This window comes from Oryza glaberrima, chromosome 3, assembly GCF_000147395.1.
Source record: "Oryza glaberrima chromosome 3, OglaRS2, whole genome shotgun sequence".
In the NCBI taxonomy this organism is placed as follows: domain Eukaryota; kingdom Viridiplantae; phylum Streptophyta; class Magnoliopsida; order Poales; family Poaceae; genus Oryza; species Oryza glaberrima.
Genome location: NC_068328.1, coordinates 3,723,940 through 3,743,576, shown reverse-complemented (window position 1 = coordinate 3,743,576; position 19,637 = coordinate 3,723,940). Strand labels below are relative to the sequence as shown.

Here is a 19,637-nt window from a genome sequence, read left to right as displayed (position 1 = left end):
TCCTGGTAAAGAACACTGGAAAGCTGTTCAGTGGATTTTCAGGTACCTCAGAGGCACAACTGATGCTTGCTTGAAGTTTGGCAGGACTGATAAGGGGCTTGTTGGATATGTGGATTCTGATTTTGCTGCAGATTTGGATAAGAGAAGGTCACTCACAGGTTATGTGTTTACCATTGGTAGTTGTGCTGTGAGTTGGAAGGCAACGTTGCAGCCTGTTGTTGTCCAGTCTACCACTGAAGCAGAATACATGGCTATTGCTGAAGCATGTAAAGAATCAGTTTGGCTGAAAGGATTGTTTGCTGAGCTTTGTGGAGTTGATTCTTGCATTAACTTGTTTTGTGACAGTCAAAGTGCTATATGCCTCACCAAAGATTAGATGTTTCATGAGAGGACAAAGCACATTGATATCAAGTACCATTATGTTCGTGATGTAGTCGCGCAAGGTAAGCTAAAGGTATGCAAGATAAGTATTCATGATAATCCTGCTGATATGATGACAAAGCCTGTTCCTGTTGCTAAGTTTGAGCTTTGCTCAAGCTTAGTTGGTATAGTGGTTTAGCCCGAGAGGCTATTTGGCGCCGAAAGTGGTTTTTGTCTTTGTTGTGTTCAAAGTGAAGGATTGATTCATGTTACAAGAAGGAATTTGTCTCAAGGTGGAGTTTGTTGAGTTGTGATCCAAATTCATTTGCACTTAATAAAGGCCAGCTTCTGCCGTAGCCCGGGGACGCCCGAAAGTGGGGACGCCCGGGGGTGCGGGGGCGGAGCCCCCGCGGTACGGATCATCATCCCTTTTAGGGTTCCACTATATATATACCTCTTGTAAGCCGCCGTGCGGCGATGTAACCTCACCTCAGATATAGTGAAGATATTTTGCTGGCTGGCGCCCGTGGTTTTTTCTCTCCTGTTTTGGGAGGGTTTTCCACGTTAAATCTCGTGTCTTTTGTGATTGATCTATTGTTCTTTATCGTTTGTTCGCCTATCGTTTCATAACAATTACGTGTTTGGTTGAGGAGTACTATACGTCCTTCGTACAAAAACGACTTGATCACGGGTCCGCGCGTATGACTTGTGACCTTGTGAGGATGGCCACGAAGGACAGGTCGGTGGCGACCTTGGTCTTGCGACCCAAACCAAACGAGAGGTTTAGCTCGGGTTGTTGGATTGGACGGTAAGATCCATCAAACCAAATATACGGAGTTATTAGTCAGTTAGTGATGGCTAAGGCATTAAGTCCAGATCAAAAAGTTCAAAAGTGCATCGTGGAATTTAAAGGCGATATGATATCGTTTAGACTGTTGACACGATCAGCACGGAGCATGTAATGTAATGGCGGGGCGGGACAGCGATAGGTGCCAATGCGTACATGTTATTTCCGGTTTGCTTCTCGTTATGGTCTTGCCCTAGGCTCCAAGATGATGGCACCGAAGTAATGGCTCCCCAAAGGCTCAACATCTTGTCCAAGCTGGCCACCAATGGTGATGGCTGACTCGCTCTCGGTCACATTTTCGCCCCCTTTCTACATCCTCTTTGCTTCGCTTTTCACCTTTTTAGACCACTCTTGTCAAAACCACCAGATACTTCCTCGACGCCGCTGCATGGACAACTGTGTGGATTGTGGAAGCCAGATGCCATGGCTCCTGTAACTCATTTTGCATGTTTCTTTCCTAATGCAACACGCCAACACCATACCATGTTTGTGCCTCTGCTTTATGTTGGACTCTGTGGTTGTGTAGAAATGATATGGTTTTTAACGAATCACCATCTGTTTTTTATATGCAGGTAATTTTCAGGGCAACATATTGGCTTCGGCTGTGGGCTCAACTACAAAAGTGTGAGGAAGATGGAGTTTTACTGAATGTTGCATGTCGTACTCTTGAGTTAACAGTTATGCAACTTTTTGCTAACCATGGATGGAGATTCTCTAATAGGCTGGAATAATGTTTTCCTTGTCATGTTAGGTCTTTCTTTTAATTTTGGTTGGTTTGATTGTTTTATCTTGGATTAAGACTTTATAAGTGTGTTACTTTTTTAATAATTGGCTATATCTCTTCGGAGTAAAGGCCGGGATGTTTCATTTCATTATCTAAAAAGGATTGGGAGCTCTTACCGTCAGAAAAATAATCAACTGTATGAACTGTATACTAATTAACCATGGAAAGATAATTCTGTTCTAAAAAAAGGTAAGAGAATTCAACAAGGGAGTTAATTAGGGCACGCGCAATGAGACTACTCCTTCGTACCAAAAGGTTGTGTGCTGTGTGAGATGAGTCACTCTAGAGATATTATCTCTACGGCTCCCATTTGGTCGGCGTATTAGAAAAAAAAATAAATTATGAGTAAAATTTTTATATATGTTGTTAGCGACTTAAATGCCAATATGAAAAATAAACTTTGAAATCAACATCCAATTTAAGTTTTAAAATTCATTTTTTTAATGACTAATGATGTATAGAGAAAAAGGATGGGGCAATGCAAGCCATTCTATACTGCCGTTTGCATTTCAGTCTTTATTTATTGTCGTGGCAGCCCTTATATCATTTTTTAAGAAAAACCAACACATGTACCACAATCTACCTCACATACCCACCTGTCAGCCTCTCCCTCCCCTTGCCCCCCTCTCTGTACACCCCAGCTAATACGCTTCTCCATCTTAACCACAACAGTTCCACTTGCCTACCTCTTCTCTCTCCATCTCCACAGCAATGTATGCACTCCCCTCTTGAAACCATGTTTTCCACCGGTGAAGCCTCTCCCATCACCCTTTTTGCTGGAGTCGGCCTCTCCTCGTCATCTCCTCACCTCCATCTGCCCCTCCGTCCGACAGCGGGAATTGAGCTTGACAACGGTGGATCAAGCTCGATGGCGCAACAAGTAACGGGAGTGCCCTAGAGTGTATCCATGGTTAAGGGCATCGTCATCGATAGGCCCTTCTTTTCCTTCCACAACGCTCGTTCTCCCTTTGCAATCCTTTTCACCGCCACTCAGGGCTCCGTGCCGAAAGTGGTCGGGTTGTGGGGAGGGCGAAGGGACTACGAGCACCACGTCACTCAGGGCACAAATGTCCTTGCCGTGAGACTAGTTCCTTCGCAAGGGCATGGCCAAAGATTATGTGAAGGAACATCTCCAATGTGGTAACTTAAGTTTAGGGATGAAAACAAAATAGATATGGACACATAATGCTCATATTATATTTGTTATCATATATTTTTTACCGGATGTGAAAACTAATACAAATAGCTTGGATACAGAAACAAATACGAATTATCTCGAATACAAATAATGATCAAATATGATCGGACACGAATACAAAAATATTTTTTTTCTCGGAACACGAAAACCATCTCAACTTCTACTAGAAAGAAACAATCGTCATCATATATAATTAACTCATTTTATATAAAATATAGTATAACTTATAAAAATGTTTAAAGTTTACATAATACTAATAGTATGGATTAGTGTTAAGAGATGTGCTACGATTACAAGCTTTAAGGGTATATTGAAGATCGTAGAGTTATAAAGAAATGAGATGTGTCTCATGGGTTCAGCGAATATCCGAATAGAACTGTTTAATGGATATCTGTATTTTTATCCATCAGGAACCTCGATATCGTATTCGTATTTGGGAGAAAATATATGCATTCGTATTCGTATCTGAACTATCCAAAAATTAGCTATTTGAAAAGATATATGTATTCGTTTCTCTTTGGAATGGACGAAAACTATTCGCTGCGTTTTGATCTAAGTTAGACGACACGCACATGTGCCGTGAATGGCCAAAGAGCGTGAGATATTTCTCACATTCCGCTGTCTCTGGACACTTGGGAGTTGGGACACGATGAAACAAATGTCAAACCTACTTTATACTCCTCCAGGAGCAGTAATACTGTACACTTACTCCACTACTACGGAGTACTACGTGCATTCATCTGATTGTAAGCAGCAGATAGAATCGGAAGGACAGAGTATCCGATCCTACGGCGAGGGGGGCAGAGTCAATGCGAATCAATCAATCACCCTGCCACCTATTCACCCACTTCAGAACGGTACAAGTGACCGAGCGCATGGCGAGGCAGGCAGCGGCAGGTGTCGGAGCCGGATCTGGTCAGAGGCGACGCCAAAACAACCGAGCCACAGCGTCGTCGTGGAGCGGAGCGGGTGCCACTCGCTGCTCGCCGGGTCCCTCTCACCACCACCACCACCAAACCCGATCCGGAACGGATGGTTGCACGTCACGACGCGGACAGCAGCACGGGGCCAGGGCCACGGCCCACGGCGATATAAAGCGACTCGCCTATCGTCTTCATGCTCTGATCTGACATGCGAATTATTAGAGCTTAAAGAAATTAATAATGCGCCAACGACACATTGATGTGCACCTGCTTGCTCCCTTGGGTCGTTTCCTTCCGTTTATGTTCTGGTGTTGGAGTAGTTTCGTGATAATTCTTCAGCTTGACGAGTCAAAGAATTTGGTGTTTCAGGACAGGGGTTACGGGAGCACAATTTTTTTAGTTTACCTGCTTATAAGTTATACTAACATGTATCTTAGCGGACATCAGCACCACCCATATGATTTTTACAGGTGTTAAATTCTATATTTCCATCGCCGTCATGACCAATTTTTCCAAGCGTGCAACTGCTGCCAAGCTCCAATCTCAATGCTTGTTCAGAGACCATCTCGGAGCAGAGGTTAACTGTAACTGGATGAGACGGTTCCTTCTTCCTCGTCTCCAAGCTGTGGGAATCAGGAACATGTTCTTGATCAATTGGTAGTGCTGTCCACTCGTTGTCTCGAGCTCCAGCTCCCAATTCCAGTAGAGAACAAATCGAAGAAACTGGTAACAAGATGCGACCACAGATGAGCACCCACAGCCTCCCGTTCCAAGAAGAAAAGCCATGGCAGTGATGCAGCTAAGCAGAGACTTTTAACACTGGAAAGTTAGGCGCACAGGATGAAGATCTAGCAAGACAATGATAACCCAGAACATCACAAGCAAGAAGTTTTTGACTGGAAATTCTTCAGTTAACCAAATTTTTCTTCATCATCGCTGCCGGCTCATCGGCACAGCAAAAACCACCGAGATTTTTCATCATCATCGCTAACATGACAGCAAAACCAGCAAAATTTTGCATCCTAAAACCCCTTCTAGCGCTTCTCCTTGCCCTTCCTCTATAGCGGCAGATCGAGAAACCAAATGAGAAAGAAAAAAAAAAGAAATTAAATCAAAGATCTTAGGCCTATATACACGAATCCTAATTAACCACCCTTCGAGGTTCGATCGATTCGAGGCTAATTTGGTTGGGTCACTTGATGATCACTAGATCAAGGACACCTCTAATCAAGAGACCCTTCCTTGGCCGAGAGCCGCTTCAAGAACTCGTAGGTGGTGACCATGGTGGCCGCCGAGAGCGACATGGATCCCCACCTCGGCCCGAGCCCTCGGTAGCACGCCGCCCACCCGCCTTCCTTGAGCAGGCCGCGCACCGTGCTCTTGAGCGTCGGCCGCGCCGCCGCCGCGCCGTCGGTTTCCATTACCTGGATGCGCGTCTTGACGGTGTCCAGCGGCATGGTCACGAGCGCCGACGCGCCCCCGGCCAGGGCGGCGCTCGCGCCCTGCACGGCCATCAGCGACGGGTAGCTCTCCGAGCGCTCGGCGCCGACGACGCGCCAGATGAAGCGCTGCGCCATGGCGTAGGACGCCCACCACACGGCGTTGGATGGAGCGTAGGTCACGATGGAGAGGCCGAAGCCGCGGTACAGGCCACGGACGCCGTCGGCGAGGAGGATCTTCTTGAAGGCGTCCACGCCGCCGCGGTAGCGGCAGGTGGAGGAGGTCTGGACCATGAGCCGCTGGCTGATGACGTCGACGGGTGTCCACACGACCTGCGCGGCGATGGCGGCGGAGACGCCCCCCGCGGCGGAGGCGGCGGCCGTTGCCGCGGGCTCCGAGACGCCGAGCCGGACGGCGGCGGATCCGACCGAGCTCTTGGTTGCCTCGAGCGCCGCCATGTACAGAGCGCGCGCCGGCACCGTGCCGGCCAGCGACGCGCCGAACCCGCGGTAGAACCCCCGGAGACCGTCCCGCCGGAGGATGGCGGCGGCGGTCGCGGTGGCCGCCTGTGGCGGCGGCGCCACCTGCAGGTGCGTCTTGACCACGACGGCCGGGTACAGCGCCGCGGAGACGCCCGAGAAGAGCGCCGCGCCGAGGACGAAGAACCGTGACTTGTCCAGCATCTCCCAGTTCACCTCCGCCGGCAGCCGCCGGATCTCATCGGCCGCCGCCGCCGCCCCGCCCTCCTCATCCATATCCACAACACCAAAGCTCATCCTTCCACCCTCGCCTTCCAAACACCTTAGTACTACTACTCACCTACCAAATCCAGATCCAAACAACTCAAGCCACGACCAGATGAACCATCTCCGGCGAACAACCAAAAAACCCCGGTCACCGACGGCACCAACTCCGGCGATCGCAAGAAAACAAAAAGGAAAAAGGAAGATCAACGCTAGGGATTCCTGAAACGGGGAAAGTGAGAAGCTGCGAAGAGCGAGCGATTTCTCGGGATCCCGAGGGGGTAAGCGAATATTTATACGAAATGCTGGTGGCGTGGCCGAGCTGTGCCTTATCCCGAGCCCTGGAGCGAGATGTCCGGACGGCCACTGCCACGTGACGGTGGCGGTGCTTGTCGGGGAGCTCGTCTTATCGGTTACTGTTGGGCACGGTGACCGGGGATCGCCGGTGAGACGGTGGGTGCTCGCCCATTGGCTGGATCGCGGGAAAGCAGGCCACCGTTTCAGAGGCGCACTTTTTATAATGGGCGCGAGTCGGAGTGTTGCGCACACAGAGACACCTCGCGCGCGCCCACGATAATAATCGCAATAAATGGCGAGCTGAGTCGCCGACGTGTGGGCCCATGGGTTTTCTGTGTGCTGCTGCATGACGTGGCCAGATCATGATTTCTACCTGGGTTTACACAGAGAGTCAGAGAGTCAATCCATTCGTCAGTTTTTTACTTGAAACTTTGATGGTTCTTACGTGTACACTCTCGGATGTTACAATATTGGATTGATGAGATATAAGTATAATTGATCTTTATAAGCATCCATGATGATGATGATACTTGTGGTAAAAAAGTGAAATGTTTTGTAAGCACGTATATTATTCTTTGTGTGAAAGAAATAATTAAGAAGATTGTCAGGTACAGAACAACATGATAAGCTTTCGTGAGTTGTTTCTGATATATCTGTGGGTCTTCCTTATCTATTTATGTAAAGGACGTGTCCCGTGATAACATGATATGGACAAAATTTATTTAGTAAGGCATTTGAGCTAACCCAACCAAACAATTCGAGCGTGAAAATCTTACAAGTTATGTTAGAATGATCGGTCCATACATATTGTTGTGTCACTCGTGAAAGGATACATGTTATCATAATATTAAGAGTGGCAAACCAAAGTATCAAGAGTGTCACGCATAAAGTGTGATTGCTATATTTATCCACAGGCACCAATAGCTATAATGCACAATTAATTTATATTGTGCACATTATGCTTTTTCTCTATAAGTCTAGCTGACTAGCTAATAAACATTTTTATTTTATTAAGATAATCACTTCATTACATATGTGGCACTTTGTAAATATTTTTCTACGAAAACACTGACCCATAACTCAAAAAAAAAAAAACAAACGCCCAGATCAACAATGGTCAATGCTTCAATCTCCCATTGTACTTACCAAGAACACTTGCTAATATTATATTCCCTCCGTTTCAAAATGTTTGACACCGTTGACTTTTTAGCATATGTTTGACCGTTCGTCTTACTAAAAAAATTATGAAATTTTTAAAACTATATGTGTACATGAAAGTATATTTAACAATGAATCAAATGATATGAAAAAAATAAATAATTACTTAATTTTTTTGAATAAGACGAATGGTCAAACACGTACTAAAAAAGTCAACGGTGTCAAACATTTTGAAACGGAGGGAGTACAATGCATACATATAACTTCTATTTTGAAGTGAAATTTCTAGGTAAGTAAAAGTAAGACGTGTGGACAGTGGACGTGGTGGTTGCACTCCATGTCAATTCGAAAGGAACGAGGATCATCCAAAAGCATGCAACTACCAATCCCGCGTGGTTTTTGCACACAGGTCCCCCCATGCCTGATGCATCATGATACTACACGCACCCCGAATCACGTTCACCGACAGGTGGGCCCGCCCCTTTGCTGCCGGCTTTGTTTAGTCGCGTGGGTGCGCGGCGGCGTACGTGTGGCCGGCGACGATGCGGGTTGTTGGGCGCCCGTAGAGTTGGGAGGATCGGTGGGCTATGGTGGGCCGAATCTAGTGGGCGGGATGCGACAAACGTGGCCGTTGGATTCTCGAGGGGACGCCTGCACGCGCGCTGCACGGCCGGCCGGAGGCCGAGACGAAACTTGAGGCGGCCGGTGCGCCGCGAGGCTAGGCTCGCTCTACGCTCGCGTTCGTGTACAGTTTCCAATGTATAGGTGGTGTTTATATTTTGGGTATAAAATTTTGGCGTGTCATATTAGGTATTATATAAGGTGTCGTATAAGGTATTCAGGCACTAATTAAAAAATTAATTACATAATCCATCAGTAAACTAGAAGACAAATTTATTAAACCTAATTAATCCGTCATTAACACTTGTCAAATTATGAAGCAATTAGGTTTAAAGGATTCGTTTTGTAAATTAGTAGCAATATGTATAATTAGTTATTTTTTAGCCTATATTTAATACTTTATATAGGTGTCTAAACATTCGATATGATGGGGTGAAAAATTTTAGAGTGAAACGGAGCCATAGTCGGCTAGTACTTCTGTTGCCCAGATGGAGACACATGCTCGCCCCTCTCTGTTCTATCCTGAGTCTCCTGACCGTAAACTAGGCCTCACATGGCGAATTGGTGATCCTCCTGAAGATTACTACGGCAGTTTATCACGGCTCTATCAAATTGTGGGCTATAGCTTGCTGGATATAGTAGGTGATGAGTTTACTATTCTATCATTGTTGATTACGTCACTGGATCAACTCAAATCTAGGAGTACTATTGTATGAGCCCAAGTATATTTTTGAGGACAGACTCGGAATAATTCATTGGATCGTGAATTGAGTGACGTTGATGCCCAAGTCGGCCTCAAGTCTCAATCGGTCTGAGTAATTTGCACCTGATGGTCAAGCCAAGGCACAAATCAGCCATTGCCCGGTAGTCTGTTTGTACTGATACATAGTGGAGATTGCTTATCTGCATGTGTTGCTTTTTTTAATATTGCAGCATGAGGTGGTACAATGCTGGAAAAATGTATGCAGAAAAACAAATCGCCAAAGCACATAGATTATTTGATTTGGCGAGCGGTCCAATGCTATGGACCAAAACGAAGACAATGGGAGGTAGTAAAGCCGTTGAACCGTTGCCGAAGATTCCTAAAATTGGCTACCTATAGGTGTGGTGCCACCAGTTGGAGCTTTGGAAGAAGTGAGTGGTCAGCAGTGAAACAGGGGCAAATAGGCAACAGCCAGAATCTGAAGAAAACGGTACCACAGCTCGAAAATTCAGCTCGAAAATTCAGTCTGTGTACGTAGTCAAGGGTTAGAGAGAGAGAGACCCCGTTTGCGTCAGCTAGCACACGAACACCGGCCGTCGTCGTCCACGGACGGGAAGATCTAACCGGGAGATCGAATGGACAGTAGTGGTTACTAATTAATGATCGCACAATACGTTCTACTGTTCGATTTCATGAAAAAAGCACGAGCACAAAAAAATGTGGATGAAGTCATGAAGAGATGCTAGTTGCGAGAAGCTGCTAGCTAATCCAGCTCTTTCCCTGACCAAAGGGCCGGACTTAACTGACACCACCCTGTTCCAATCGAAAGGCTGCTCGTTTCCTACCTCGGCCCCATGCACGCGACTACACGAGTACGAGTAAATGTGATTGGGTTTTTGACCTTCCTCAAACCGTGGAGCCGCGAAAACGTAGACGTGACGCGTAGCATGTACGGACAGACACAAAGGAGCGAGTAGTAGTACATGGAGAGGAACACCGAACACGTAGGAGACGAGTAGACGACGTCGACGACGAGGATACGAACGACGTTTGCTTCTCGTACGAGTCGCGACCACCGATTCGGCGTTGAACTGGGCTGATTTTGCTTCGTGAACTGGGCTGATGGGCCTTTGCGGTGACCTGTCTACTAGAGTTGGGCCGAAACAGAAGGAGAGGTCAAGGCCCAGGAAAGAACGCCAGAACGGCTGTTTCGTTGACTTCGCGTTGCGCGGCCCGTGCTGGAATTTTGATCAGGATCCAGCACTGACCAGGCCCAAATGCCATGGCTACCTCAGTTCTCAGGGCGGCGCAGGCGATGAGGGGTGAGCTGCGGCCGCGCCGCCGCGTGCAGCAGTTGAGCGCCCATCGCGACCGGAGGTAACCCTGCTCTGATTATCAAACTGTCCATACGGTAATTATCAGTGAAGTCCCTTTGTTACGAGTGCTTCAACTTGAAGAGGAGTTACCAGGAAAAGTTATATGTAGTGTTATGAAACTATTTTATTTCATTTGCGTTCATCTGGACTTGTCCTTGTTTGTTTTTTTTGCAAGGAATATGCAGATTCTCAGGGAGCGTACCCTATGCATACAGGCCCTCGCGTGTACACATCATGTACATCAACTAAAAACTATCACAAAAAATTCTAGGAAAATTCATACATGTACTTTCAATAGTAGTATTACATCTACGTGCAAAGTCGCATATTCAAATTCATTCTGCATAAAGAATAACAAAAAAGATAAAATTCTGACAAAATTGCAACCTTAAAACTATTAGATTTTTTGTTTTTTTGTTACGGCTAAAATATAATGAATTTGACGTTAAGATTTTAACCCTAGGTGTAATACAATTGAAAGTATGTGTATGATTTTTTCTAGATTTTTTGGTGACATTTTTTAGTTGGTGTGCACGTGTATACGTGAGGGGCTGTGTGCATAGGATATGTTGCCTTATTAATATATTTGCATGTACACAACTTATAACTTATATATAGACTGGAGAATTGAGTCTGGATCTTACTATCTTAGTAATGTCCTTCTATATGAAGAAGTCGACTTAATTTAGCCCAACATGTTGTTTTCCAGTTAAAAAAAAACATGTTTCCATGACGCGTCATGCTCCGCAGCCAATCCTTAGATCTTGCTTGCTGCGTTCGTGCTTTGAAGTTCAGTATCCATTCCTGATTCCCGATTGGTATTTGCCTAGCCTCTTGACATCATAGCTTTAGTTCTCCCATGACAAAATGGTGCTTGCTTCTCCAACATTCCTCCAATGTCAATGGAACTTAGGCCGAAGTTATAGGTTGGAGTACATATTTGGGGCCTATTCACTTTGATGCCAAAAAAAACCTTACCAAATTTTGGCATTAATACCAAAATTTTTGGCAACTTGCCAAAATTTTAACAGAATTTCTTATATAGTTACCAAAATTTGGCAGCAAACTAAATGTAGCCACTTTTTTTGATAACTTTATCAAAATTTGGTAAGGTTGAAAATGACATCAAAATGAACAGGCCCTTGATTTTGTCATAGACCTAGAACAATCGTTAAAAAGAACAAAATCTCACTGAAGTCAATTATCGAATAAAATTGTGCACGCGCTCACTGACTTTTCTGAACTTTTACCTTTTCTTTGTGAGAATGACCTGTCTGAATTTCACTAGATATATGACGTATTTCACCCCTCTACATTCGACGGTTACCTGCCGTGATATGTCTCTTCTTTCAAACATGTCCTTCCAATTGTTCAATCGTCCATTAAGAACATCACTGATCAAGTGATCATACCAGGAATGTCAGTACCATCTTAATTAGATGACATTCTGCACAATCAACATGAGTGGGACTTGGACTAAAGGCACAGGAATACTATACTGTTCCGGTGTTGCTTCCATGTCTCCTCTTGCTGCCTTCCTGGCTCTATTTGCTCTTTGTTTCACTTGATTCAGTAAATCTATTTTGCACACGAGGTTGACATTAGAATTAAATAGAACAACTTGAAGCTACGCTCTATCTCTAGGTAACTAGGTAAAAGTCTATGTTGATCTGAGTGTATATACTTAAATAGCCCTATTTGTTGACTGAGGAAATTAACCGCTGAAGTCTCAATAGATCACCGTTTGATGAATAAGTTTTGGAACATCCATAAAATACTTGCCATATAGTCAAGGTGGTAAAAGGGAGGGATGATTTGCAAGGGAAGTTTCAGTTTCATTGCCAATCATAGGTGTGGGAGGAGTTGAAATGACTAAACCTATCCAGAAGATAGTTCATGAATATTCAGAAAAAAAAACAATTGAAAATCGAGTCTGATAAGACCGTGTTGAAGGGATGTGTGTTTCTGAAAACTACAAAGCAGAGACAAAGCAAATGCAATTGAATCTGTTCTGAAGACGAAGACGCAGGGATCTACATAACGTGAGGGAATTCAACTCATTGGAACTAATCTCAGGTACTCTACAAAGCTTTACAAACTTGCAATACTGGGCGAATACTTTATGCCAAACATGTACTACAAAAATATCGAGCAGGTTGGACAAAGTGGCCCTATGTTCCCAACTAAGAGTACTCTTAGATATATAACTTCATCTCAGAACTTTTTTTCTCTGAACACTAAGGAGTGAACACCGTTGCGCCAACAAGGACGAGAAGCAAAAGAATGAAAAGAACTTCCATATAGTCCCCAGGTTCTGTCACCTAGCACCGTTATTGGTGCTGGTTTTGAGCATTTGGTCTTCTATCAACCACCTTGTTCTTCATCTCATGAAAAAGAATGCAGGCATAGCCCATGATTACCATGCTACTAGTAGTATTACTATCTATCACCTTTGTTCTTCATCTCCTGAAAATTGGCAGGCACCACATAACTGATGACTATACTACTAGTCTTGATTGGTATAGATACATTAAACAGAACGCTATATAATGTTTTGGTTCCACAATCAGGCTAATGTTCTAGGCTCTTCTTGCAATAAGAAGATGACTGTTCCCACGTTTCCCCAGCATTTTAAGCATCACAGCATTTGTGGCTTTTGTCATGCAAGTGTATCATTATGGTATCACATACATCCTATTGTCAACTGGAGTTTTTTTAATGTCGGTTGGCCAGCACATGTGTAATGTATTAAAGATTATTTGATCTGCTTTCAATCTAAGCAAGGAGTTGCATTTCTTTGACTTTGATTCCTGCTTAATCTGATTCCTCCTTGGCCCTTGCCTCCCCCAGATATTCTCATCCTATTTGCATCATCTTACATTATGCATTTAGCTTTCTTCATACCATTTTTCAGCTAATTTATTCACTTGACATCAGGACAAATTTTAGTGTAGTATATTGGTGGGATTGTCAGTTGAGAACTTGGATAAGATTAATCTTTGGCAGCAGTGGTGTCCACCGTCCAGTTTGAAGGTGGCGACATGATATTTTGTCGTACCAATAATTTTTTTCTTTTTTTAGATGTACCAATAAAATACCTAATCCTCTAGTACAATGTAATGCTCCTTGGCTTTGTTGTTACAATGGATAAGAATCCCAAAAGTACTTGAAGAAGCTGGCAAAGGTGTCTGCCTTCTAGAATATTCTAACTGAGCACTAGCTTTTGAAAGTTCAAACCAGTTTGCTTTTTTCCCTCTATCGTCGTGGCATCACGTGTACCATGGTTTGAGATCGTAGTTAACTTATTGTAATGCGCGATTACGACTTAAATCAGTATATAATTAGTGATGTGCTTATCGCAATCGCTTGTGCTCTTGACTCCTTATGTAGGTCTTTCTTACAAGTAGCAGGGTATCTAGGATGTGAGAAACTGTGTAAGCGTGTGTACGCCACAGTACATTGCAAGTTGATTGTTCAGATTGATATCATTTTAAACCGTATCATTTTCTTAAAAAGAAATTGTTAAAGATATGCATGCATTTAGTTTGTTTTACCAAACTTTGTTAAATACATAAGAAATCCCACCAAAACTTAATAACATTGCTAATTTACTAAAATTTGGGTATTGCCAGAATTTAGTAAGATTTATTTTAGTTATAATCTGAACAACCTTTTTTACTTCAGGAACAAATGATGAACCCTTAAATTGTGCACAAGAAGGTTCTAAAAACCTGTTGCTCTCCGAGTGTTTATTTTTATGCAGTCTATTGCAAAAGATGTTTTAGGGGCATCTTGTTCAAAGTTTTGTTCGGCGATGTGTGCTTTGTTATCTCCAGGACGCAAAATCATTAAAGATTACTACAGAAAACAAGCTCAGAAACACTTATCAACGTGTCATGTGAAGAACTAACGCCTTCGCTAGAGACAAAAAAATAATATATATACTAAAATGAATAAATGGGGAAGTAAAGAGAGATGCATGGATCATACACCATGGAATGAAAACAAGCGAAAAAAAAGTTTTTTTTATTATTTTTCTGCAGCAAGGCGATGAGATGAGTCACCGGGGTCCGTCACAAGTGGCGGCCCGCGCGCGGCAAGCGACACGCCGCGATGGCTGTGAACTGAAAGCAACACGAGCATAAATTAAAGCGCGGGATCACGACAAGGATGACCAGTTCATCTTGAGTGCGTGATAGGATGGGTTTTGCGAGAAAAAGATCTCTGTTAAAATATGGCAAAGGCGAGCATCCAAGTCTGCTCAACTTGTGCCATTTGGGTTCTTGGGGATGTATTTTAAAAGCCTTAAAGTCTTCGAATCGACTTCATTTGTTTTTTGTCAAATTGGCGTCACTGCAGTTCGTACTCCTAGTTCACCTTCCATTTTTAATTAGAGAATACGGCATAGTGATTTTGGAATAAATGGGCGCACGATGACTGCTATATTTGATGGAGGGTGCAATGTCCTCTCTCTAAAATATAGAATTAGCTAGTAGTACTTCTTCATTTACTTTCTTATCTGAGCTGATTATAATCATCCTTCATTCAGCTTCACAACATTTCTTAATCTTAACGGTAACTCCGGAAGTGCCACGTTAAAGTCGTTAATTGCCTCACTGACTCTGGAGTACACAACCAATCAAGTTAAATAACAATGCAATTTAGTACATCAAGCAGAACAAATTGCAGCTCGTTTATAGCTAAAGAAGTACAATTTGTATTGGCAGCTCGTTTTGTAAATTCAGTAAATTGCAGTCCTACTAATTCTAGTACTAGCAAATTTGCACCCTGTTCAATATTTATGTTTTTTTTCTACTTTTCCTGTCACCGGTGACCTCTTGCGAGTTACTCCCTCCGTTCCAAAATATAAGCAATTTTAGCATAGTGACAGATCAAACATTTTTATATTTGACCAATAATAGAAAAAAAGATCAATCATGTAAAATTGATGTTACTAGATTTATCATTAAACAAACAATCATATTATGTAACTCTTTTTATTTAAAACATCTTATTTTTATAGATATTGTTGGTTAAAATAGCATATCGTAGACTGTGTCAGGTTAAAAATACTTATGCTTTGGACGATGGGAGTACTAATTATCTGCTTTATTTTAGTACTTTAGTCTAGTTGGTGAGCAGTAGACGGAGAGAGGGAGAGTGTTAGATAAAGCCAACAGAATACCAGGCAGAGGAGAGAGAGAAGGAGAGGGGCTTTGCACTTGCAGAGGAGAGAAGCAAGGTGAGAAGTGAGGAGGCAGCAAGGGAGGAGGTTTGCCGGAGAGGGGACATGCTCCCTCCTCATCTCACAGGTATCCCCTCTCTCCTCCTCCTCCTCATCCGCTTCTCTGACTCGCTTCTCCGTAGACTTGTAATCCGTGGCTTGTTTCTTTCTCCTCCACTTTGTGGACTCTGTTCCAACGCAAGCCGATTCTTGCCATTGCTGACCGTATCTTGGACCCGGCTGGGTTTGTGGTGGTTTTGATTTCTTGGTGGATCTGGCCGGTTTCTTCGTTGTTGGCTTGGTTTTTAGTTGATGAGGCGCCGTGATTTGTAGATGCATTCTTGGGTGGAGGTGAGGGTGGTTGCAACTGCGTTGTCTCTGACTCTCCGTGGTAGCAACCTAAGCCCATAAGACGATGCTTGTAACTTGTTCTGTTGTTCAGTTTGATAGTTCAACTATCTGTTTCTAATTGTCCATGGTTGGGTGGGCTGCTTAGTTCCTATGAATTCATCACTTTTGTTAGTTCGGTTTGTTTAGGTCCGTGACAAGGGGGCAAGTGAGGGGAATTGGATGATTGGAACGGTATTGGATGATTGGAATATTGGATCCGAGTAGAACTTAATTAGTTTAAACCTTTTCTGTATTAATTACTTCTTTGCACACAAATTCGCTTGGTGGAGAGGTAGTAGGATCCAGATGGCATGTCAGCTTTGAATTTATTTTAGGGGTTAGTTGTGAGCTTCTGAATTAATATTGCTTTCTTTACAAATAAATTTACTTTTCCACATGAGTATTGAGTAATATGATTATTGGGAGTGGGGAGAACCGCTGGCTTTGTGTCACAGCGATTTGGAACTGGCTAGTGCTGAAGTGAGTTATTGAAGGGATTTGTCTCATCACATAGTTTGATAGTAGTAGGCTAGTAGCTTTTACATCTGACATGAACGATCGAATTTTTGAAAGGAGTTAACAAGTTTATTTATAACAGCTCTGTGAACATTTTTAGTCATGTTCTGGCAAATACATGGATCAGGGCAACATTCAACATGTCTAGATTGATCAGTTTTAAGTGAATCTGTCTACACAATTGATAGATATACAAGTTATTTTCAGTAACAGAATATGGAAAATAATATTATTCATTAATATTTCATTTGTCCTTGCGATTGACTGATCTTCTCCTTAAAAAACTCAGACAGTAGAACTGAAAAGCAAGAGATGAGAAAGCCCATGAGAAGAGGCATTAGGAAAAGAGAAAACATATTGTTCAATTCTAAGGCACCATTTGGAACACGAGAATTTCCAATTTTTGTATGATCTGAACTGCTTGTAAAATTCTTGCATTCTAAATAGGGCCTAATATTGCAAATACCGCTCTCCTAACTAGATGTCTATTTTCTTGCATCTCTAGCTTTCATGCAACTAAATTTAAAACATCTACTTCATTATTCTTGCAGAAAATGGCACAGTAATGATTCAGTTTGGTCATAAAATGCCTGACTACGAGTCATCAGCTACCCAATCAACTAGTGGATCTCCTCGTGAAGTGTCTGGAATGAGCGAAGGAAGCCTCAATGAGCAGAATGATCAATCTGGTTTGGACTAGACACACCATATGCATTTTTTGTATCAGTAAATAATATTGCAATACAGCACCTCCAGGGTAAAAGGAATATTGATGGATGCAAAGTTTGTTTGCATCTACACTACTGAAGTTATGTGACATTTCTTTTCTTCTTGTACTAATGCTAGGTAATCTTGATGGTTACACGAAGAGTGATGAAGGTAAGTTGATGTCAGCTTTATCTCTGGGCAAATCAGAAACTGTGTATGCACATTCGGAACCTGACCGTAGCCAACCCTTTGTAAGTGTCTTTACGTGGCATAAATCTTGGTAACTTGAATTTCTTCATTGGCAAGTCTGTGAGTCAAGAAAGATGCTTTACCTTTTCAGGGCATATCATATCCATATGCTGATTCGTTCTATGGTGGTGCTGTAGCGACTTATGGCACACATGCTATTGTAAGTGACCTTTGTGCTATCCAAGGTTTCCTTTATTAATTCCATTTACTTTCTTGATCTGGCAGTTATAAATGGAATTCATCCAAACTCGGCAAAATTCCAATCAAATTAAGAATGGGATTTCGTTTTATCTCATTCTCATTTACCTTTTTGGTTCCAAACTTCCAGCCTAATGTTCTTGTGTGCGCGCTTATGTGCTTTAGGTATATTCATGGGTTGTTAAGAATGGGATTTCGTTTTTGTGGGATAATCTCTGACTGTTTTGACTAAACTAAGCAAAATTCCAATCATTTTTTTACTGTACAAAGGCAGCGTGTTATTCTTTATCTTTTCTCATTATCATCCTCCTGATGAGAATAGTTTAATTTTCTTGCATATGCTCGGCCCAATATGTTTCTATTCAATATCACAAAGTCATCCTCATCTAATATCAATAATTCAAACAGATGCATCCCCAGATTGTGGGCGTGATGTCATCCTCCCGAGTCCCGCTACCAATAGAACCAGCCACCGAAGAGCCTATTTATGTAAATGCAAAGCAATACCATGCGATTCTCCGAAGGAGACAGCTCCGTGCAAAGTTAGAGGCTGAAAACAAGCTGGTGAAAAACCGCAAGGTATTTCGTCGCTCTTTCTGACTGAAGTTTTATTAGGAGAAATTCTTGAGAGACTAGCCATTGGCCCTTTTTGCTCAGAATGTGCGGAAAATTTCCTCTCTTCCTTTCACTTTCCCTTCATGAATTCTAGCTCACGGTTTCACTAAAAGCGGCATAACGTTTATATTTGTGTTCAGCCGTACCTCCATGAATCCCGGCATCAACACGCGATGAAGAGAGCTCGGGGAACAGGGGGGAGATTCCTCAACACAAAGCAGCAGCCTGAAGCTTCAGATGGTGGCACCCCAAGGCTCGTCTCTGCAAACGGCGTTGTGTTCTCAAAGCACGAGCACAGCTTGTCGTCCAGTGATCTCCATCATCGTCGTGCGAAAGAGGGCGCTTGAGATCCTCGCCGTTGCTGTCATGGCAAATCATCCTTGGCTTATGTGTGGTGCCCAGCAAAAAAAAATCTGACTGAACCTGTGTGTAAACTGATGGGTATGGGTGGGTTTTGTGCAACTGTAACTAGGGTGCTTGACATCTGTGTCTGTTGTTCCTCTGCCTCCTTAGTTTGGAGGAGACGGTGCAGCTGCAGCTGGTAGCAGTAATCTGATCATGCTAGACTTGTGACAAGGACAAAACTAGCACCCTGTTATGTTTCCTGGCTTCTGAATTTGGTGGTCATTCAGTAAGCAAGCACTCGACGTCAGCGGGAGGGGGTTGCTTCGATTGATCTAGTTCTTTCGCGATAAACTTATTTAATTTTGAACAAAGGTTGGTTTCACCTTGGCTCGGCTTGTTGTTAGCTTGTTAACAAAAAAAAAAAGTCTCAGATGTTAGAGAAAAATGCAGCAAATCATAGAAAGTTCTTTTTTGTTTCACCCCTGGACCTCCCTATACGGCCCATATTGCCCGTTCTTCCTCCACTATATAGGCCGGTAGCCCGCTTCGTTTCGTTGGTCAAACGTCCAGCAGCATGGCCGCCGGCCGCCGCAATGCGGCCCATCACTACGCGACCAAACGGCTGGCCTACCTGAGTGAGTACCCGTGCTCCGCGGGCCATCGCGAGGCGGCTCGACACCACCAAACGGCCTCCACGGCTGCCACCGCGGTGCACACATGGCGGCCTGGCGGGCTTCCCTGGCTGTGGCTGATGGGCAGATGCAGCTCACCCGTGAGGCCCGTGAGCGGTGAGTCGTCGAGCGCCTCGCGTGACCGCGCCATCCTTACGGTACGCTCTGCGCCGCACGGCACGGCAAAAGACCAGCACCCACCGGTTTGCGTCTCGTTTCCGCGGGCAGCCCAAACCGGGATAACGTGGAACTGGCAGCGCGCGACGCGAGA

General features: G+C 43.8%; 2 protein-coding genes across 2 annotated transcripts; one reads left to right on the top strand and one right to left on the bottom strand.

Annotated features, from left to right (window-relative positions):
* Nucleotides 1-5,017: 5,017 nt before the first annotated feature.
* On the bottom strand, nt 5,018-6,596 carry LOC127765362 (uncharacterized). Its single transcript, XM_052290243.1, has one exon. The coding sequence runs from the start codon at nt 6,326-6,328 to the stop codon at nt 5,336-5,338; it is 993 nt and encodes a 330-aa protein (XP_052146203.1). The 5' UTR covers nt 6,329-6,596; the 3' UTR covers nt 5,018-5,335.
* A 9,014-nt stretch (nt 6,597-15,610) lies between these two features.
* On the top strand, nt 15,611-19,077 carry LOC127769043 (nuclear transcription factor Y subunit A-7-like). Its single transcript, XM_052294746.1, has 6 exons — nt 15,611-15,762; nt 17,132-17,269; nt 17,427-17,539; nt 17,629-17,697; nt 18,144-18,314; nt 18,491-19,077. The coding sequence occupies exons 1-6, from the start codon at nt 15,741-15,743 to the stop codon at nt 18,695-18,697; spliced, it is 720 nt and encodes a 239-aa protein (XP_052150706.1). The 5' UTR covers nt 15,611-15,740; the 3' UTR covers nt 18,698-19,077.
* Nucleotides 19,078-19,637: the final 560 nt, after the last annotated feature.

Coding starts and splice junctions, on each gene's coding strand:
- LOC127769043 (XM_052294746.1), top strand. CDS start 15,741: ATGCTCCCTCCTCATCTCACAG. Junction 17,698..18,143: donor CTTATGGCACACATGCTATT/GTAAGTGACCTT, acceptor TAATTCAAACAG/ATGCATCCCCAGATTGTGGG. Junction 18,315..18,490: donor AGCTGGTGAAAAACCGCAAG/GTATTTCGTCGC, acceptor ATTTGTGTTCAG/CCGTACCTCCATGAATCCCG.
- LOC127765362 (XM_052290243.1), bottom strand. CDS start 6,328: ATGAGCTTTGGTGTTGTGGATATGGATGAGGAGGGCGGGGCGGCGGCG.